The 21,127-nt window shown below is 58.7% G+C and overlaps 2 protein-coding genes across 3 annotated transcripts; one reads left to right on the top strand and one right to left on the bottom strand.

The window, feature by feature from the left end:
- The first annotated feature begins 74 nt into the window (after positions 1–74).
- ROBO4 (roundabout guidance receptor 4) lies at positions 75–8,130 on the top strand. Of its 2 annotated transcripts, XM_088066913.1 has the most exons (19): positions 75–138; positions 260–304; positions 389–667; positions 744–882; positions 957–1,084; positions 1,823–1,935; positions 2,042–2,261; positions 2,340–2,461; positions 3,030–3,201; positions 3,281–3,431; positions 3,512–3,642; positions 4,073–4,249; positions 4,332–4,623; positions 4,708–5,232; positions 5,320–5,502; positions 5,593–5,979; positions 6,060–6,388; positions 6,506–6,643; positions 6,730–8,130. In XM_088066913.1, exons 1-19 carry the CDS (start codon positions 75–77, stop codon positions 6,873–6,875), a joined length of 3,741 nt encoding a protein of 1,246 aa, XP_087923039.1. In that variant the 3' UTR covers positions 6,876–8,130. The 2 variants fall into 2 exon arrangements, with proteins under 2 accessions (XP_087923039.1, XP_087923038.1); XM_088066912.1 differs by having other exon boundaries at positions 4,708–5,979.
- A 38-nt stretch (positions 8,131–8,168) lies between these two features.
- ROBO3 (roundabout guidance receptor 3) lies at positions 8,169–20,780 on the bottom strand. The gene is made up of 26 exons (XM_088066717.1): positions 20,633–20,780; positions 17,574–17,900; positions 16,454–16,611; positions 15,722–15,842; positions 15,496–15,634; positions 14,859–14,986; positions 14,654–14,778; positions 14,003–14,174; positions 13,702–13,913; positions 13,398–13,479; positions 13,145–13,313; positions 12,892–13,058; positions 12,527–12,648; positions 12,227–12,446; positions 12,034–12,146; positions 11,752–11,923; positions 11,443–11,628; positions 11,237–11,363; positions 11,053–11,156; positions 10,763–10,972; positions 10,532–10,700; positions 10,281–10,466; positions 8,808–8,914; positions 8,646–8,723; positions 8,464–8,571; positions 8,169–8,383 (listed from the first exon to the last, which is right to left on the bottom strand). Exons 1-26 carry the CDS (start codon positions 20,778–20,780, stop codon positions 8,169–8,171), a joined length of 4,065 nt encoding a protein of 1,354 aa, XP_087922843.1.
- Between the last annotated feature and the right edge of the window lie 347 nt (positions 20,781–21,127).

Here is a 21,127-nt window from a genome sequence, read left to right as displayed (position 1 = left end):
CCGGATCCAGCCCCGGTGCTGGCAGGGAGGAACCGGGATTTCGGGAGGAAACGGGAAGGCTGGCCAGGGCCGGCATGGCGGGCGGCTGGGAGACAGCACTGGGCCTGGGGCTCTGCCTCGCTGCCCTGCACCACGGAGGTGAGTGCAGCCTATGGGGGCCAAAATCCACTTAACTCTTCCCTCTGCCCTACCCCGGATCTGAGGCCATGCCCACCTGGGGCACCTATTGGCATTCCCCCACCTCCTTGTCACCCGACAGGCTGCCACCTCCCCAGCATGGCCACGGCACCCCAAACTCCAGCTGGTAAGGACACCTGGTGGGTGGCTGATACAGAAGACACCAGAAAATCCTGTTCCCCCCACCCACAATGTGCCCTCCCGACCGCAGTGCTGCGGGACAATTTCCGCCTGCAGCCAGGTGATTTGGTGACCACAGCGGGGCAAGCATTGGAGCTGGATTGTGTCCCCCCCTTGGGGTACCCTGAACCCTACATTACCTGGAAGAAGGACGGGGTGACCTTGGACTTGGTAGGTGGCAGGTACGTGGTCACCAAGGGGAAGTTGCAGGTGGCATCGGCGCAACGGAGCGACTCCGGTCTCTACATCTGTGTGGCGGCCAATGCGGCAGGCAAGAGGGAGAGCCGGGGTGCCCGTGTCTCCGTGCTGGGTAAGCCAAGCGTCTCCCACGGGTGGTGGGCACGTCACACCCAGCCATGGTGTCATGTGCGTGATTTCCCCCGCAGAGAAGCCGAGCATTGTGCGGCACCCAAGCGACACCGTGGCGGTGGCTGGCAGCACTGTGGAGCTGGGGTGCAGCACCCGAGGTGACCCAGCGCCACAGGTGCAGTGGCACAAGGAGCGTGGAGACCTGCCCTGGGGCAGGTAGGTGGTGGCAGGGGGGAGGTGTCCCATCCCTGGTGTGAGGATGAGGCTGATGGAGAGCTGGTGACCCGCAGGCACGAGGTGGACCGGGAACACACTCTGCGCCTCTATGCCGTGACGTCTGCCGATGCCGGCGCGTACGTGTGTACAGCACAGAGCCAGCTGGGCACCGCCGCCGCCACCACCTTCCTTCATGTGGAGGGTCAGTGGTGGGACCTCCGTGGCCTCCACCATCACAGGCACCCAGGGCCATCTGGGGGTTCATGCAAGGGGATCCATCTAACAGGGTCCATCTAATGGGGTTCATCCAAGGGGGCCATTCAAGGGCAGTCTGCCCAGGGGGTCCATCCAAGGCCATCCATCATCCATCAGATAAAAGTCCATCCAGCTGAGTCATTTGAGGTGATCCATCAAAGGGGGCATTTCCAAAGGCAGGTCCATCTAAACACATCCATCCAACAGGATCCACCCAAGAGTTCCATCCAAGAAGGTTCATGTAAGGGGATCCATCTAAGGAAATGCATTGAGGTGATAGTCTGTCCAAGATTCAAGATCACCCACCTAAAGGGGATCCAGCCAACCTGGTTCCTCCAGGAGGATCCATTTAAGGGGATCTATGCAAGGTGGAAGTACATTAAAGGGGGATAGAACAAGAAATATCCATCCAAAGGGTCCACTTAAGAGGGATATATCATGGGGGTGTATCATGGGATCCCTTCCCATGTCCCCCGGGACAACACATCAAAGGGGGCCCATCCAAGAAGGGTCCATTCAAGACAGACCCATCAAAGGGTGTCTGTCCAAAATAGTTCATTTGAGTAAGTCCATCCAGGTAGACATCAGGATCTCCATGTGCAGGTATCTGAGGTAGATGTCTGGGCAGCTGCCAGGAGACCTTGGTCCTGCCTGGTGCTGCCATTCACCTTCTTCTGCCTCACAGACCGGCTGGCAACGGGCCAGCAGGAGGCTGCACCACGGGACCTGCTGGCTGTGCGGCTGCACCTGGACAACGGCACTGCACTGCCCACTGCTGCTGTCCAGCTCCGCTGGCAGGTTGGCGTGATGCTCAGCTGCCCCCAGGGGAGGGGGAATGGGAATATGGGAAATGGGAATATCCCCATGTGCCACCTTAACTTGGAATTCTTCCCATCTCCCTCAGCTGCTGATGCCGGTGCCAGTGCCTGTGGGCTACGTGGTGCTGTACCGCAGCCTGCTCCCGGTCACCACCTCCTGGCTCCAACATGACGCAGGCAGGGAGCTCAGCGCCATCATCCCTGCACTCCGCAGGGGCTACAAGTATGAGTTCAAGGTCCGACCCTACACTGGAGGGACCCAGGGCTCAGACAGCAACAGCAGGCACCTCTGGATACCTGAGGAAGGTATGTTGTGTGTCCCCCAGGATGTCTGGGTGGAGGATGGGGAGGTCAGCTGGGGTCTCAGCATCCCTGTCCCGGCAGTGCCCAGTGCAGCGCCCCAGCGCGTCACCGTCAGCCAGGCTGAGACTGGGAACGGCACTGTGGTTGTGAGCTGGGAGCCACCTCCCCCTGAAGCACACAATGGCGTCATCCGGGGCTACCAGGTTTGGGGCAATGGGGCAGGGGGGCAGGGCTGGGGTCTTCTGGCCAAGGACGGTCAGTCCAAGGAGATCCATCCAAAAAGAGAGCCTGTCAAAGGTGGGGGTCTACCCAAGGGGGGAACCATCCAAGGAGTCTATCCAGTCTACCCAATCTAACCTCCATCTCAACAAAAGGGTTCATCCAAAAGGTTCATCCAACCAGGGTGGAGGTCCATCCCAGGGCATCTGTCTAGTGGCATCCAAGGGAGTTCATCCAAAGGGGTCCAGCCTAGGGGATTCAGCCAGGGTGTCCATCCAAAGAGGGATGCATCAATGGGGGTCCATCCAAGAACTATTCACCCAAGGAGGTTCATCCTAGGAGCATGCAAGGGAGCATCCAAAGAGGAGTCCATCAAGGAAATTTATCTAAGGGCACCCATCCAAGTGAATCTATCCATGGGGGATCCAATGGGAGTCTGTCAAGGGATGTTCATCTGACGGGTCACAAGGGATGGACATCCCAGGGTGTCCATCCACAGGGGGCCATCAAAGCTAATCTTCTAAGGGGACACATCCTCTTGGTGTCTGCCAGGTCTGGTCAATGGGTGAGGGCTGGCAGCATCCCACCAACAGGACAGTGGACGGAGCCACCCGCCGCCTGGAAACCCTCCTCCCACACCCTGGGACCGAATTCTGTGTCCAGGTGGCAGCTTTCAACAGCGCAGGGCTGGGGGTTCCCAGCAATGCCACCTGTGGAGTCCTGGGTAGGAGATGGAGAGCAAGGTGGGGTGCAGGTGGGGGTCCGAGTAGTGACGTGAAGTGACACTGATGGAACCCTTGCAGGGCTGACAGCAGGGAGCAGCAGGGTGGTCCAGGCACTGCGGCAGCCTGCTGTTATCGCAGCCGCTGGTTCCATGCTCTGGTTGGCCTTACTTGCCCTCCTCCTCCTCCTCTGCCAGCGCCGTGCCAGCCAGGACGCCGCAGCCCGCCACAGGTGAGAGGCATGGGGTGGGGGACACAGCAGACCCCGGTGTGGTGGGGATTGATGCACTGACAGCACCTCTTGCCCTGCAGACTGATGGCTGGTGACTCACCATGGCTTGGTGGTCCCTGGAAACCCAGCTGTGCCCCTCGAAACCTCAGCAGCAGCAGCAGCCTCAGCAGCCGACTCCTGGGCAGTGATGGCAGGGACCCCCACCCCTCCAGTGAGCCCCATGGGGACTGGGATTCCCCACCCACTGCCATGGGAACCCCACCCCTCCAGTGAACACTAGGGTTGGGACCCCCACCTAGAGCCATAGAGCCTCCACACTCTGCCATGGAACCCCCACCAGCACTGTGGGACCCCCATCCATCCCATGCGATGCCATTGGATGCCCACCCAGTTCCATGGAACCCAGACCTGCTGCAACAGGGCCCCCAGCCCAGGCCTAGGACCCTCACAGAGTGCCATGGGACCAGCAAAGTGTACCCAAGACCCCCACCCTATTCCTGGGGGTGCTATGGGACCCTCATCTTGGTGTCCCTCATTGTTTGTCTGCAGGCAGCAAGGACTTGAGGACACACAGAGACAAGGACAGAGGGGACAGGGGACACATGGCCCCATGGGTGCCCTGACCTCTCTTACTCTTCCAGCTCTCTCCTTGGAGCCGCCGAGCCTTGGCCCCCCCACACCCCCCATCCACAGCAGCCTCCATGGGGGACGCCCACCACCCCTCGGGGACATGGGGTGCTGTGGTGGGGGGCACCCCGGGGTGCATTCCTCACCCAGCACCCCAAACCCAGCACCCTGGGAGCGTGTACGCAAGAGAGGTGGGTGTGGGGGGCACATGGGGGGACATGGGGGACACCAGGGTAATGGCCCATGGCTCTGTGTCCCTCATTCCCCTCGCAGAGCTGCATCAAGTACACAGCACCCCGCTGCTCATAGCTGGCCCCAGCCACATCCCTGTCACCGGAAGTGGAGGCGAGTGGGGGACAGATTTTGGGCTGGCAGCCCGGCAGCCTCAGCAAAGGGGACACGAGGGTGACACCGCTGCTGCCGTGATGAACAGCAGGGACCCACGGCTGCCTGTCTTCAGCTCTCCAAAACCACATCGGGGCAGCACTTCACTGGCCTCTGGTGTAACCAGGTCACCGGTGACACCCCCGAGACCACCCCATGCCTGGCACCCACCAGTGACACGGTGAGTTTGAGTGCCCCCATCCAGATGGGTGCCCTGCAACCCAACCCTTTGCTGCAAAACCAAACATGTCCCTTGCACCTGCAGGTCCCCGGCCTCCATGTGCCCCAGGGACACATCTCTGGTCACCAGGCATCCCAAGGACATGTCCCCAGTCACTGAGATCCCCAGGGACACATCTCCAGTCATGCGATGCCCCAGGGACACATCCCCAACCACTGAAAGCCCCAGGGGTGTGTCACTGGCCACCAGGAGCCCTAGGAACATGTCCTTGGTCACTGAGCACCCCAAGGACGTGTTCCTGGACAGCAGGCATCCTAAAGATGTGTTGTCAGTCACCAGAACCCCCAGGGACATGTCACCAGCCACCAGGCACCACAAGGATCCATCACCAGCAACCAAGCAGCAGAGCAAAACAGTCTTGGCCACCAGGCACCCTGAGGACACCTCTCTGGTCACCAGGTGCCCCAGAGAGCCATTACCCGTGGCCAAGTGCCAGAGGGACACCTCACTGTCCACCAGGCACCCCAAGAACACGTCCCCAGCCAGCAGGCACCCAGAGGACACATCCCCAGGCACTGGGCACTGCAGGGACAAGTTCCTGGCCTCCAGGTATGCCAAGGACATGTCCCCAGCCAACGACTACCCCAGGGAGCCATTACTGGTGACCATGCACACAAGGGACATGTCCCTGTGCAGCAGGTTCCCTGAAAACATGTCACCAGCCTTGAGGCACCCCAACGACACAGTGCCAGCCACTGGGAACCCCAGGGACACATCTCCAGCCACCAGGCACCCCAGGGACACATCCCCACTCACCAGACACCCTGAGAAGATGTCACCAGTCTCCGAGCACCACAGGGACAAGTTCTTGGGAACCAGGTATTCTAAGGACATGTCTCAGGCCACCAGGAACCCCAGGGAGCCATCACTGGTGACCATGCAGACAAGGGACATGTCCCTGTGCAGCAGGTACCCTGAAAACATCTCACCAGCCTTGAGGCACCCCAGGGACACATCTCCAGTCACCAGGCACCCCAGGGAGACATCTCCAGCCACCAGGCTCCCCAGGGAGACATCTCCAGCCACCAGGCATCCTGAAGAGGTGTCTCCAGTCACTGGTCACCAGGACATGCTCTCAGGCACCAGGTACCCCAAGGACATGTCCCTGGCCACCAGCCACACCAGGAACATGTCACTGGAGACCAGGCACCCAAGGGACATGTTCCTGGCTACCAGGTACCCCAAGGACATGTCCCTGGCCACCGGGCGCCTCTCGCTAGCATTCAGCGATGGGGTCCTCACACAACAGCAGGTGGCTGAGGTCCTGGAGATGGACCAGGACACCGCCTCCTGCAGGTATTCCCCATCCCCCTGGGACACTCCCATGGTTGCAGCATCCCCTGGTGCCAGCAGTACCCTCGCTGTGTTCCCCACAGACCCCCGGCACCAACCACACCACGGTCCTTCTCACCACTGCACACCTACGGCTACATCTATGGGCCACCAGCCTCTGAGCTAGGTGAGGAGGAGGAGGAGGAGGAAGAAGAGGAGGAGGAGGAACGTACAGCAACGAGGGGCTCTCCAGGAGGGTCGCTGCTGAACGGCTGGGGCTCTGTCTCAGAGGACAACTTTGCCAGCACCCGCTGCAGCTTGGTGAGCTCCTGTGATGGCTCCTTCCTCCTGGATGCCAGCTTTGCCCGGGCGCTGGCTGTGGCTGTCGATGGCCTCTACTGCAGCCTTGAGGACACCGATGGGGCCTACGGGGGTGAGTGAAGGGTCCCTGGATCCCCTCTCTGACCCTGAGCATTGTCACCTCCCCAAGGAAGACAGTTCCATCATGACACCATGGTGATGCCACCATCTCTTGTCTTCTTCCCTGCAGGTCCCTCACCACCACCATCGCCCTTGGAGCAAGTCTTCCCACCTGGAGTCCACTCTAGCACCTGGGACTGGTGGAAAGTGCTGGAGGTCCCACAGAGATCCAGGACAGAGACAGCCATGAACAGTAGCTCACAGAACGGTGCGTAGTGTCAATGCCAGAGTGGTGGGCACTGGGGGTGGTGAGGTGTTGGCAGGGTGTTGGAAAATGTTTCCTTTGCTTTCCAGGTGGCCAGGGGTCAGGGATTGGCAGCCCCTGGGCCAGGGAAGATGGTGAGCTGGGGACAGGAGGGACAGGAGCATGGCAGTCCCCAGGGCGCAGGACACAGCAAGGCCAGAGTTCCCTTGGCTCAGCTAAAATCCAACTTTATTAGGCAGTTCCCCAAACAGGGGCTCTTTACTAGGAAAAGCCACCCACGGAGGCTGGGTGGCACCAAGGTGGTGGGTGTCCCTCCTTATTCACTGTTCTTGTCCTCCTTCTTCCACAGTGTCCCCATCCCTCCTCAGCATCTCCACCCCTTTCAAAATTCTTCATTCCTCTCCAGCATCCTCATCTTCCCCAAGAATCTGCGTCCCTCTAAGTGTCTTTGTCCTTCCTCAGTGTCCTCCTCCTTCCCCAGCATCCTCATCCCCCCTAACTATCCTTCTCTAGCCCAAGCACTGTTGTCCACCCTGTGTCCTTATCTTTCCCTAGGGTTGTTGGCTCCCTGACCATTCCCATTCCTGCTGACTATCCCCATTCCTTCCAACTGTCCTTGTGCTTTCTGATAGTTCATGTCCTTCCTCAGCATCCTTGTCCTACCTTGTCCATCCTTGTCTCTCCCAAGTGTTCTCATCCTTCCCAAGCCACCTGAGCACCTTGTGCTCCCTCTAAATGTCCTTGTCCCTCCTAATCATCCTCATTCCCAGGTTTCTCAGCCCTCCTGAGTGTCCTCATCCTTCATCAGTTGTTTTGTCCCTCGTGCCAAGTGTCCTTTTCCTTCCCCACTGTCCTCATCCCCCTGCAACCATCCTCCTTGTCCCTTACTACTGTCCTTGTCCCTCCCAAGCAATCTTGTTTTTCCCAAGTGTCCTCTTCCGCCAGCAATCCTCAATCCCCTGGAAATCCTTGTCCTTACTCCATATCCTCTTCCCTCCAGGTGTCATTGTCACCCAGCCTTCTTTGTCCCTCACCAGCACCCTCATCCATCTGCTGTGTCCTTGTCACCCCCATGTAATCTTGTCCCCCGCCAGCCGTCCCCTTCCCTTTCAATCACCTCATTTCTCCCAGACATCCTTGTCCTTTCCCAGCATCCCTGTTCCTCCCAACTGTCCTTGTTTCCAGGATCTTTGCCCCACTTAGGCATCCACCTCACCCCTCCCCAGCGCCCTCATCCCTCTTTGTCCTCATCTGTCCCAAGTGTTTCTGTCTCCAGGGTTCATGTCCTTCCCTGAGCACCTTCCTTGTCCCTCCTGAGCATCCTTGTCCCTCCCCAGGGTCCTCATTCCTTGTGAATTCCTTGCCCCACCCCAAGATTCCCTGTCCCCCCTCACGCTGACGCCCACTGGCCGCGACCTCTGTGCAACCCCATTTCCATGGAGCCGCACAGAAATTAAAGAACATCCCTCCGTGTCCCCTGTGTTCCCATCCCCGTGTCCCCAGCTCTGTCACCGACTCGCCCTCCCTTTTATCGCTTTTCCTGCGGCGGGCAGGGAAACGGGGCCCCCGGGCGGCGGCAGTGGCCGGTGCCTTCTCCGCGCTCCCCCGGGGTCCGGCTGCGCCCCGAGCCGTGGCCGCGGGAGCTGCTGGAGCCGCGGGACGAGACGCTGCCCGTGGTGGAGCAGCTGCCGGACACCTGCCCGCGGGGCAGGCAGGAGGGTTTGTTGTAGGGGATGACCTCATCTGCAGGGGAGGGGACAAGGTTGGGGCTCGGCAGTGACACCCGCAGCCCTTTTGTGGCGCAGCCGGTGGCTCTGGCTTACCGCCGCGGGGCGGGCGGTGCGGGACCCTGCGCTCAGCCCCGCTCGGCTCCAGCTCCGGAGAGGGCCCGGGGCTCTCGCCGGGCGGCGGCAGCGGCGGCGGCGGCAGCTCTGCGGCAGAGAGGGTGGAGAGGACTGAGCTCCCCTGAGCCCCCTGAACTCCCTATTTTTGCCCTCCCACTCACCTCCCATCTGCTTTTCCCGGCGGTAGCGGCTGCATTTGGGCTTCAGGCGACTTTTGGAGATCACCCCGCGGGTTTTCCCTGGGGAGGCGGGGATGGCAGCGTCAGCTCCCCCCAGCAGCCATTGAGGCTCCCACGCACCCAAAGTGGCCCCTCGGGGCTCACCTGTGCCAGGAGGGCAGCGGGCTCGGGGTGGGTGGCCCTCGCTGGCATCCGGAGTCACCGAGGGACTGGGTGCCTGTTTGGGGGTGCTGACGCCGGGGGGGTGTCTCCTGGCAAAGAGGGGTGTGGAGTGAAGGCAGGGTGGGGGGAGTGGGATGGGGGCTCAGTGGCCGCCACAGTGCCGGCACAAGTCCTCTAGAGCTGTGCAGAGCCGGAAGAAGCCATGGGCTATTGTCACAGCTGGATGGCACTGATGTAGGTGGGCTGAAGCATCACAGCTGGATAGAAGTGCCACAGCTGGATCACAGCCACACACCTGGGGTGGCAAAGGGGAGCTGGATGGTACAGCTAGGGTGAAGGGCCACAGGCCTGACAAGGTTGTGATAGCATGGCTGGCCTGCAATGGCACATCTGGAGCACAGCTGGATAGGGGCTGCTCGGCTGGATTACAGCCACACATCTGGATTGCAGCAGCACAGCTGGATCACCACACATCTGGATTGCAGGCACACTGGCAGATTGCAGCTGTACAGCTAAATCCACACGGCTAAGATCATGGCACAACTGAATTGCAACCGTGCAGCTTGATTGCAGCTGCACAGCTGGGTCATAGCACAGCTGGATTGCAGCCATGGAGCTTGGCTGCAGCTGCACAGCTGGAGTGCAGTGACATGCCAGCATTGTGATGGCACAGGCGGATCGTGGCAGAGCTGGATCACAGCAGCACAGCTGTGTGATGGTGGCCCACCTGTCCCATGCAGCTGTATTGCAATGCCCCAGTCAGCCCACAAAATCATGGGTGTGTCATGACAGCATGGCCAGAGCACAGCTGAAGAGCAGGGGTGCATGGTGACACCATGGATGGATCATAAAGAGATGCCTGGACCATGGTAGGACATCCAGACCCCAATGGTAAGGTCAGACCGTGGTGGCACAGCAGGACCAGATCATGATAGCGTGGCTGGATTGTGATGGGACAGCCAGGCCATGGTGGGACATCCAGAAGCCTGGTCCAGAGTCCAGTGGCAAGGCCAGACTATGGTGGAACAGTGGAACTGGATCATGAAAGCATGACTGGGCATGACATCCAGACCTCAGTGGGACATCTGGACCTCAGATGACATATCTGGACCTCAGTGGCATGGCTGGACTATGACAGCACAAGTGACACATCTGGACCATGACAGCACGGCACAGCCAAATAGTGACAAAATGGCTGAGTTGTGATGGAACATCTGGACCGTGGTGAGGCCTCTTGACCCCAAAAGAACACCTGGACCCCAATGAGACGCCTGGACCCTAATGACACAGTTGGATCATGATGGCATGGCAGGGCTGGGTAGTGACAACATGGCTGAATCGCAATGGAACGCCCAGGCCATGGTGGGACATCTGGACCTTGATGGGACATCTGGACCCCAATGGGACATCCAGACCCCAGTGGCACGGCCATACCAAGCAAGGCCCATCTCCTACCAGGACAGGAGGGAGCTATCGAAGTCGCGGAGGCGAGGGATGTCCTCCGTGGTGCGAGGCGATGGTGTCAGCGTGGCGGTGGAACGGCAGCCGGACGAGGTGGTGGGTGAGGATGCAGCAGTGGCACAGGGCACGTCCTCACCACGGTACCACACCTCCATCCCCAACCTGCAGGGTGGAGACCACAGAGTAGGTGCTGGGGGCAGCATGCCCAGCCCCCAAGCCCCCATACTCACCCTCCAGCTGCATCTTCCTCTTCATCCTCCTCTTCCTCCTCCTTCTCCTCCTCCTGGGCACACTGGCTGAGCTCACTGGCTGAGGGTGGTGGGGGCAGCAGCTCTGTCCAGCTCACCACCGGTGGTTTCACTGCTTGCCCCAGCTTTGCTTTGGCCCCTGTGCCAAGGAGGGATGCTGGGGGGGCTGTGGGGAGGGCACCGCACCACGAGCACCCATGTGTGCCCACACCCATCCGACCACCCTACCGTGCTCAGCCCGGCCACGGGGCACCTGGGAGGCTGCAGCATCCATTGGCTGAGAACTCCCCCCAGGGTAGGAGGTCCCATACTGTGAGAAGGGTCGGGGGAATGTGCAGAGCTCCTCACTGTCAACGTCGATGGTGCTGTAAACCGGCCCCTCGCCAGCCCCCGCTCCGAACTGCTCTGTCTGGGCGATGTACCGAGTGATGCCGGCATCTGCAGAGGGTGAGCAGCATCATCAGGGCTGATCATGATCCTCTCAATCAGGGCCACCCAGCCCCATGCTGACCCCTCACCATTGTAGTATCTCTCAGTGCTCCCCAGGCAACTGGCAGCACCGGCTGCGCTGCCACCACGCCACGCATCCACCAGCCACGGGTAACCACCAGTGGCAGCTGCCCTGCAAAAGGATGGGGTGGAGGAATGCTGGTGGGCAGCCCTGGGGCTCCTGGGGAGGGCAGGGGATGCCGGGGGGGTTACCTGGGGTTGCTGCGCACTGGAGCCGGGAAGGCAACTGTGGAAAGAGATGGGGGTGAGGGCAGCGAGAGGCCGTACTGGGACCCCGCAGCACTTAGGGGCTTACCGGTGGGTGTGTAGGCAAAGGATGCTGTAAAGAGAAGGACAGTGGGTGGCTTATGGGCGAGGGGTGAGGGGTGAGGGGTCCCAGGGGTAGCGCCCCCCTGTACCGGTGAAGTGGCTGAGCTCCTTCTTCCTCCGGCGGCGGCTGTAGAGCCAAGCAGCAAAGGCAGCGAGAATGACCCAGCAAGCACCACCAACGCCGGCAATGAAGGCTGGCTGCCTGGCTACCTCTGCTAAATGCTCAGCCAAGCTGCTCCCGCCCGCAGGCCTCGCATCTCGCTCCACCAAGGGGGCTGCAAGTGACACGGGAAAGAGGGACACACCGGCGGGGTGCCAAGGAGCCATCCCCAGCACTGCAGTGGGTGACCCCACCCTGCCCCACCCATGGGAGGAAGTTGTGACAATGAGGAACTCACCGAGGTGGATGGGGACAGGGGCACTGCGGACACCCACACCAGCACTGGTGGCAGCGGCAACTTCAGCACGGTAAGGGACGCCAGGGACGAGTCCCTGCAGCACTGTCGCCAGCACCGTCCCCTCCACGCTCTGGTTGATGTGGAAGCGGCTCTCATTGCCCAAGCACCAAATCTGGTGAGGACCAGGAGGAAAAGATGGGGAACACCCATAAGGACGCCATGACATGGTGTCATGAGTGGACAGAGTGGACCTGCCACGTCCCTGCTGCTGTCCACACTTACCCGGTAATCACGGATGACACCATTCTGCTCTGCCAGAGGGGGTGGCTGCCACGAGATGCGGACACTGGTACCATTCCCAGCCACACTGACAGCTCGTGGCGGGGCGCTGGGGGCTGCCGGTGGAGGACACATGGGGTATCACTGCCAGGCTGTCCCCAGGGACCCACACTATCAACTCCATCCCTACACTCACCCGCTTCGGGGGTGTGCAAAGCTCGCACAGCGCTGTCAGGACCATGGAGGTGTTGAAAATAGGGTCGAACCTTAACCTCGTAGTCCTGGCCCCGGAGCAGCTCGGTGAGCAGGGCCCCCCGCTCCCCTGGTGCCCACACCATCCGTGCCTCCTCCCAGCGCCCGCCGCGCTGCCGGTACAGCACCCGGTAGCCCTGAAGGAATGGTGCCTGGTGCTCCACCTGAGGACCCGAGGGAAGGGTGGGATGGGGGGATGATCAACACCGAGAGCCCTGTACCAGTAGGGAGGCTCAGCACTCACAGTCCAGGAGAGGTGGACGGTGCCCAGTGGCAGCACCACAGGTTCCTTCAGGTGCACAGCCACTTGTGCCAGCTCCTGCTGCACCTGCTCGGGATCCAGCCCTTGCTGCACGGGATTGGCATCTGCTGGAAACATGAGAGGGTGGAGGGTCCATGCATATCTCCACTGGTGTCACCAAGTGAAGGAGCCATGGTGACAGCACATACCCATGGCAGGTCCATGGGAAATTCCATTGGCATCACGGGACAAGGATGGACCCAAAGATTTTGGGTGCACAGGCACCTCCATTGGTGTCCCCAAGTGGAGATGGACCCAAGGGTGGGGGGTTTGTGGACACCTCCACTGATGTCACTGCTGGGTCTCACCTTGGGTGCGCACAGGCTCTGAGATGCCGCTGGGGTCACTGAGCCCGTAGGCATTGACCGCCCGCACCAAGAACAGGTAGACAGTGTCAGGGACAAGGCTGGTCACTGTGTGGGTCTCACCCTCCACATCGGCTGCCACTGTCTGCCACGGGCCACCCGCTGCCTGGCTGCCAGGGGACAGGGGTGACTCGTGACAGGGTGGTATCAGGCCACCACATCATCCCTGCAGCCAGAGAAGAGGCTTGTGTGATACCTGAAAGCCTCCACTATGTAAGAGGTGACATCGGTGGCACCACTGTCCTTGCTCCCTTTCCAGCTCAGGGTGACACTGCTTTTGGTAACGTTGGTGACCACAGGGGTGGAGGGTGGCCCAGGGAGGAGACCGGGTGCAGGGGAAGGCAGGGAGAGGTCGGATTCATCACCTGCAGGGAGATGCATGGAGGTCTGGGGTGGCTTTGTTCCCAGTGCCATGGTGTTCCCGCTGCAGTGGCATCTCCATGACCCACCTTGTACCTCCAAGGAGATGCCCCAGCGTGTCTCGCCCGCTGGGCTAGTGGCCACACACTCGTAGAGCCCAGAGTCTTTCACCTGCAGGGGTGAAGAAGAGCTCCTGCCCCATCACCCTGAGCACCCATCACCTCAGCACCCCCCGCCCTGAGCACCCCCCACGCTTTGTACCCACCACCCTGAGCCCCAGCACTGCTTGTACCACCACCGTGAGCATCCATCTCCCTTTGCTCCACCCCTCGCAGCCACCGCCCCCTCCCTCCCTGCGGTATCCCACGGGTGCCCCTGCCGGGGCCGGCTCACCCGGAGGCCGGTGATCTGCAGGGTGCCGTTCTCCAGCAGGCTGGCACGGGGCTGGGCACCTACCAGGGCACTGCCATCCTTCAGCCACCCCACGCTGCCCGGGGGGCCATGGGCCCCCTCTCCGCACGGCAGCCGCACTGTGGCCCCCACTGGCAGCACTGTCTGGTTAGCGGGAAGCAGGCTGATCACCCGTGGGTGGAGTTCAGTGGGTGCTACAGGGAGAAAAGTGGGAAATTCTCGTGGTGGGGTGGGTGTTACTCATGCACTGAATGTATCAGCTCTCCACTGGCCCTGGACTTACCCCCTGTCACCTCCAGGCCTGCCCTGGCCAGGATACTGCCGGCCACACTGATAGCCTGGCACAGGTAGTGGCCACCATCACTGGGCTGGACGTTGACAATGGTCAAAGCACCACTGGAGCTCACCCAAACACGGCCCAAAGGGATTGGGGGCTGGCCCGGGAACAGCAGGGTCTGAGAGGGAGTGGGATTAGTGAGGGGATGAGGGAAGGGGAGATTGAGAAGCAGGGGCTGAGATGAGGGTTAGGGGTGGGAGTGAGAATGAGACTGGGGACAGGGATGAGGATGGGGATGGGATGGGATGAAATCTGATGGGGACTGTGATGGGAAAGGAATGGGGACAGGGATGTAATAGGGACTCTGGTGGGATGGTGATGAGGACAGGTAGGGAGGAGAATTGGTACTGGTGTGAGGTTGAGATGGGATGAGATTGGGATGGAGATGAGATGGGGATGGGGATGGGGATGGGGATGGGGATGGGGATGGGGATGGGGATGGGGATGGGGATGGGGATGGGGATGGGGATGGGGTGGGAATTGGGATGGGGATTATGATGATAATGAGGACAAGATGGAATGGAAATGGTAATGGGATTGGAATGAGGATGGGGCTATGATTGGGCCTGGGATCAAGGATGATGGAAGGAGACAGACCTGGCTCCCCTCCTTCTGCCAAAAGACAGCGGGTGGTGGGTTGCCCTTGCTCTGGCACTGGAAAGTCACGCTCTGGCCAGGGGTGACAGCTTGGTCATGGGGTCCGATGACAAGCTGAGGGGGCACTGCAACAGTGTGGGGAGAGACAAAGGCTTGTCTGGGCACCCCACCAGCACCCAAGGGGGCTCCCCAGGGTCCCCCTTACCATGCACAGTGAGGGTGCCCGATGCCTCCGACCTGCCCACGCTGTTATCAGCCACGCAGGTGTAGGTGCCCTCATCCTCCACCTGCAGCCGGCTGATCCGCAGGGTGTTGTCTGGCAGCACCTCCCACCTGGGGGGGACCCCACGAGGCTCTGGCACCAGCAGTGTGCTGGGGCACCAGAGAGGTGTGAGGTGCCATGGGGTTGGGATGTAGTGAGGATGCAGGATGTGACGGGAATGTGGGATGTGATGGGTACAGTGGAAATCTGGGATGCAGGAAAATGGGAGATGCTATGGGGATGTGAAATGTGAGGGAGATGTGGAATGTGATTGGGATTTGGGATGCGATAAGAATGTGGGATGCAAAGAAGATGCAGGATGCAATGAGGATTAGAGATGCAAAGGGGGATGTGGAATGTGATGGAGTTGTGACACAATGGGAATGTGGAATGCAATAGGGATGCAGGATGTGCTGAGGATGAAGGAAGCTCCAGGGTTATGGGATGCAATTATTTGATGTCATGAGGATGTCAGGTGCTCCAAGCACACCAGGCTGGCACACACTGATGCCTCCCAGCTGCACCACAGAACCCTGGCTGGCCTTGGCATCCCTGAGCCACCCCCTTCACCCCTACTCACCTTCCCAGTGGCATTTCACCCTCCTCCTTGCGCCAGCGTGCCGTCGGCTGCGGATCCCCCACCGCCTCGCAGGCAAACTCCGCCGTCCCCTCCACCAGCACCACCTGGTTCTGGGGCCTCTTGCCAAATGCTGGGCGCTCTGCAGGGTGGCCATCAGTCTCACCAGGATAGCACCCACCTCCCCAGAAATTGGGTGTCACACCCCAAAAATTAAATCTCCACGCACCAAAGACGACCAGCTCGGCCGGCTCGCTGTCCCTCTCCCCCACCACGTTGGTGGCCACGCAGACATAGACGCCAGCATCGCTCTTGTGAGTGCTGGCCACCATCAGCTTCCCACCACGGATCTGCAGGAGGCAGAGCTCATCCCACATCCCCATCACATTCCACATCCAAACTGTATCCCACATTCACACTGTATCCTGCATCCTCACCACATCCCATATCCCCACTGCATCCTACCCCGCATTGCATCCTGTAGCTCCATGACATCCCACATCCTCATTGCATACATGCACACATCACATCTCCCACCCCCCTCATATTCTGCATCACCACTGCACCCTCCATCTCCACTGCATCTCATATCCCACTGCATCCCAAATCCTCATTGCATCTCTCACCCTGACTGCATTCTGCATCCCCATCACACCCTGTATCCTCATTGCATCTCACATCCCCATTGCACCCACACTGTCATCACATCCCATCTTTCCATTGCATCCCAAATCTCTGATGCATCCCATATCCCTATCCCATCCTACATCCCCATCTCATCCCGTATCCATCACATCGCACAACTCCTGCATCCCACATCCCCATCACATTCCAGATCCTCACTGAATCCCTCATCCTCGCTGCGCCCACATCCACGTCACACCCCCATCCCCATCGCATCCCGTACCCCTACAGCATTCCCCATCTCCTGTGCATCCAGTTCTGAGCCCCCACCCCTCACCGTCAGGCGCTCATCCTTGTCGCTGACCCGGACTCCGTTTTTCTTCCACGAGACGCTGGGCTCGGGGTGCCCGCGGGGTGGGACACACTCCAGCACGGCCGGTTCTCCCGCGGCCACCACCACGTCCCCCGGGGGCTGCCGAAAATCGTCCCGCAGCACTGCGGGGACACCGCGGCCTCAGCTCCCCAACCCCGCACCCCCGGGCTGGGCACAGCACCTGGAGCAGCCTCTGGATTTGCTTTAACAGATCTGAATTGATCTTCATTGATTTGAGTTGATTTGACTAGATTTCATTTGTTCTCATTTATTTTCATGTTTCCAATTCACTTCTTTTCATTTCTTTTACCGTGTTTTCACTTGTTTTCACTCGTTTTCAGTAATTTTCACTTCTTTTATATCCAATTATTTTCAGTTTTTTCATAATTTCTCTTCACTAATTTGCACTTACTTTATTTTTTCATTGATTTTCACTTACTTTCAGTTATTTTCACTTTTGTTATTTAATTTATCTTTTTTTCCATTTCTTAATTTATTTTCTGTTATTTACATCCATTTTCTCTCATTTCAGTAATTTTCAATTCTTTTCATTTATGTCCAATTATTTTCAGTTTTTTCATAATTTCTCTTCACTAATTTGCACTTTATTTTTTCATTGATTTTCACTTACTTTCCGTTATTTTCACTTTATTTAATCTTTTTTTCTGTGTTTTAATTTCTTTTCTGCTATTTACATTCATTTTCACTTACTTCCTCACTTTTATTTTCATTTATTTTCACTTGTTTCCTTTTTTAATTTGTTTCCACTTAGTTTCATTCTTTTTCAATATTTCTCACTTCTTTGAACTTATTTTCACTTGTTTTCTTTTTTAATTTGTTTCCACTTAGTTTCGTTAATTTTCAAGATTTCTCACTTTTTTGAATTTATTTTCATTTCTTTTCACTTTACTTATTTCTATTTTCCCCTTATTTTCATTTATTTCCTTCTCTTCCCTTGGCAGCAGAGGCTTGGGAATGTGAAACCCTCTTGTCCCACAGCCACTGGAGAAGGCTGGGCTCAGGGATGATACCAGAACCCCAAATTTCCACCCCCTCAAATCCTCCCAGCCCTCTCAGGACTCACCAGCCACCTCCAGGGAAGCATTCCGGCTGGTGGCCTCGCCCAGGTAATTCCTGGCCACGCAGACATAAACCCCCTCGTCGGGCTTTCCCCTCCTCCCGTGCAGGATCCGGAGGAAGAAGAGGGATCCTCCCGGGAGGAGGGTGCGGTGCGAGCGGGGATCCTCCCGGTCCGTCTCCACCCGCTCCCCGTCCTTGTACCACTCCACCTCCGGGGCCGGGCGCCCCTCGGCCTTGCAGCTCAGCGTGGCCGGTTCCCCCTTGGAGACCAGGACGTCCGTGGGGTGCTCCACGATGCGGGGAGCCGTGTCCTCCAGCTGGCCGTGGGATCCTGAAGGAAAATCAGCAGGGATGGGGATTGGGGGCTGAGCATCCTTGGATTGTGCCGTGCTTTCCTGGTCCCACACCTGCTTTGCTTGGAAGGCAGGAGGTGAGAGATGAAGTGTGGCCAGGTCCCAGCCCAGTGTATGCCAGGGTGGGTGCCCTGGGGAGGGAGCAGCACCACAGGATCACAGAACTACAGAGCCACAGAGCCACAGAACCACAGAACCACGGAATCACAGAGCCACAAAACCACAGGATCACAGATTCACAGAACCACAGGATCACAGAACTACAGAGCCACAGAGCCACAGAACCACAGAACCACGGAATCACAGAGCCACAAAACCACAGGATCACAGATTCACAGAACCACAGAACCACAGAATCACAGAGCCACAAAACCACAGGATCACAGATTCACAGAACCACAGGATCACAGAACCACAGAGCCACAGAACCACAGAATCACAGAACCACGGAATCACAGGATCACAGATTCACAGAACCACAGAACCACGGAATCACAGAGCCACAGAACCACAGAATCACAGAACCACAGAACCACAGAGACACAGAATCACAGAGTCACAGGATCACAGAATCAGAGCCACAGAACCACAGAGTCACAGAATCACAGAATCACAGAATCACCAGGCTGGAAGACACCTTTAAGGTCATCGAGTCCAACCCATGCCCTGACACCACCTCAACTAAACCATGGCACTGACTGCCACATCCAATCTTTATTTAAACACATCCAGGGATGGTGATTCCACCACCTCCCCAGGCAGAACATTCCAGTACTTTATCACTCTTTCAGTAAAAAACTTTTTGCTAACATCCAACCTAAATTTCCCTTGGCACAGCTTAAGATGGGATCAGGAGGGTGTCAGGCAAGGCCAGTGGGACAAAGCAGTTTAGCTCCCAGTAAAGACCTTTTCCACCCAGTTTCCACCTGGGCATCCCTGAGGAAATGGGGTTGGGGTTAAATTCTCCCCAAACATGGATTTTTCCATCAGCTGCAAGCACTGACTTTCTGTAGCAGAGCTGGTCATTCTGGGCAGCAGAAAATGCACAGTTTTAAGCTTTAAAAAGCCCCAGTGCATGTGCATTACACGCACATGCATGCATGCACAAGTGCATTATGAGTGCCAGTGTGTATGTGCACACGTGCATCGCACACGTAGGTGCATGTACAAGTGTGGGCAGTCATGCAGGGGTGCACACACACACACACACACACATGCAGCCACACAGGTGTGCTTGCACTTTTACACACACACACATGCACATGTGTGCATTCAGGCAGGGGGGTGCATGCCCTGAGATGCACAGATGCATTCAGGTGTGTGTGAGTTCACACAGGGTGTGCATGCACACACACACCTGCACAGGTGCATGCATTCAGGTGGGGAGTGTCCTTACACACACACACATGCAGACAATACAGATGTGCAAACACCTGCACAATGTACAGATATGCACATGCACACATGCACACTGCCCATAAATGCACACACACATGCACATACACACACACACACCACACACGTGCATCTCTCATTCACACATGCCCTCCCCCTGTTCCCCACACCCTGGGGCAGGATTTGGGCATAAGGGGGCTGCAATTTGGGGTGCCCAAGGGGTTGCCATGGGGATGGGATGTGGCTGCCATGGGGACAGAAGCGATGCTGCAGGGTACTGGGTACCCCCGGGGGGCACAGCAGGGACTGAGGGGGCCGCAGCTGGCCCGGTGACTAATTGGGACAAGCAGGGGGTCAGGGCAGGCCCCTTCCTGTGCCTGGCTGGCTACACAGGGGCAGGGGGTCCCATGAGCTTTGGGAACGCCCCCGCCCCCTCACCAGCCACCCAGGGCCAGCTGGAGGGGGGACAGAATGAAAAAGAGAGGAGAAGCTCAAAATGAGGTCAAAATTCAGCAGACACCCTCTCCCTCACCCCTCCTTCACCCCCACTCTGTCCCAGTTAGGGGCCATGGGGAGGATAAGGGCGCTTGGAGCTGTTTGGAGGACACTGGGATGGTTTAGGAATGTTTGGGAACACGGAATCAGTTCCAGCTCCAGAGGACTGGCTTGGGGACACAGGTTTGGAGACATAGAGTCTCTCCTAGTTGTGTCTGGGAGTTGGTTTGGACACACAGGGACAGCTTTGGGACACAGGGCTGGTCCAGGTTTGGAGACAGGGGATGGATGTGGGGACATGAAGGCTGTTTGAGGACATTGGGCTGCCCCTGCTTTGGGGTCTGGGGACTGGTCTGGGGACATGGGGATAATTTGGGGATGCTGTGTCTGTCCCAGCTCGTGGTCTGGCAGTTGATGTAGGAACACGGGACAGTTTGGGAACAGGGAGCTGCTTGCAGTTCAGGATTTGGGAACACAAGACTGATTTGGGAACACCGGGACGGTCCAGACTGAGAGCGGGCTGGTCTCAGTTTGGGGTCGTGGGGACGATCTAAGGACACCACATCACTCCCGGGAGTTAGTCTGGGGACAGGGAGCTGGTCCCGGAACGGGGACACGGGTGTGGGGACATTGGGTCAGTTCGGGAGCTGGGACACGGGGCAGGTCCCGGTTTGGGGACAAGGGGACAGGCTGGGTATCCAGTGTCGGTGCTGTTGGCGTCCCAGCTGGGGCTGGGGTCTGCGGGCTAATTCCAGCATCCCGGCTGGACCAGGAGCAGGAACGGCGGGACAGGGGGACAGAAAGACCGGGAACCACGTACCGTTACCGGGGGCGAGATCGGGCAGGTGGAGCGCGGCGATGGAGCGGTTGATGCCGAGCAGCAGCGAGGAGGAGTTGGAGCCTTCGGCTCCCAGCGAGTCGGCGAACAGGTTCATCTGCAGCAGCGTCTTCAGCAGGTACCGCAGCATCCTGCTCCGGCTCGGCTGAGATGCGCTTGGCTCGGCTCGGCTCTGCACGACACTGCCCGGCACGGCAAAGCCTGGCTCAGCTCAGCCCGGTCCGGCTCAGCCCGATCGGCTCAGCCTGATGTGGCTCAGCCCAGTGCGACTCAGCCCCGTCCGGCTCAGCTCAGCTCGGCTCTGCTCTGCTGGGCTCGGCTCAGTTCTGCCAGTCTGGCTCGGTTCAGCCCAGTCCGGCCCGGTTCAGCCCAGTCCGGCTCAGCCCGGCTCGACTCGGCTCAGTCCAGCGCGGCTCAGCAGAGCCCGACTCAGCCCGGCTCAGCTGAGCTCGGCTCGGCTCGGCTCAGGCTGCAGCA

Source organism: Pseudopodoces humilis, chromosome 25 (genome assembly GCF_049639895.1).
Source record: "Pseudopodoces humilis isolate 2021_Gansu_Grassland_sample_001 chromosome 25, ASM4963989v1, whole genome shotgun sequence".
In the NCBI taxonomy this organism is placed as follows: Eukaryota; Metazoa; Chordata; class Aves; order Passeriformes; family Paridae; genus Pseudopodoces; species Pseudopodoces humilis.
The sequence above is the reverse complement of the archived record's forward strand: the minus strand, read 5'-3'. Positions and strand labels throughout refer to the sequence as shown.

Excerpts from the sequence above, each read along its gene's own strand:
- ROBO4 (XM_088066912.1), top strand. The coding sequence starts at position 75 with ATGGCGGGCGGCTGGGAGACAGCACTGGGCCTGGGGCTCTGCCTCGCT. Across the intron at positions 1,936-2,041 it reads CTGTCCAGCTCCGCTGGCAG|CTGCTGATGCCGGTGCCAGT; the intron begins GTTGGCGTGATG and ends CATCTCCCTCAG. Across the intron at positions 3,202-3,280 it reads TGCCACCTGTGGAGTCCTGG|GGCTGACAGCAGGGAGCAGC; the intron begins GTAGGAGATGGA and ends GAACCCTTGCAG.
- ROBO3 (XM_088066717.1), bottom strand. The coding sequence starts at position 20,780 with ATGCTGCGGTACCTGCTGAAGACGCTGCTGCAGATGAACCTGTTCGCC. Across the intron at positions 13,314-13,397 it reads CATCTCCTTGGAGGTACAAG|GTGATGAATCCGACCTCTCC; the intron begins GTGGGTCATGGA and ends ATCTCCCTGCAG. Across the intron at positions 10,701-10,762 it reads CCGTGGCCGGGCTGAGCACG|CCCCCCCAGCATCCCTCCTT; the intron begins GTAGGGTGGTCG and ends CCCTCCCCACAG.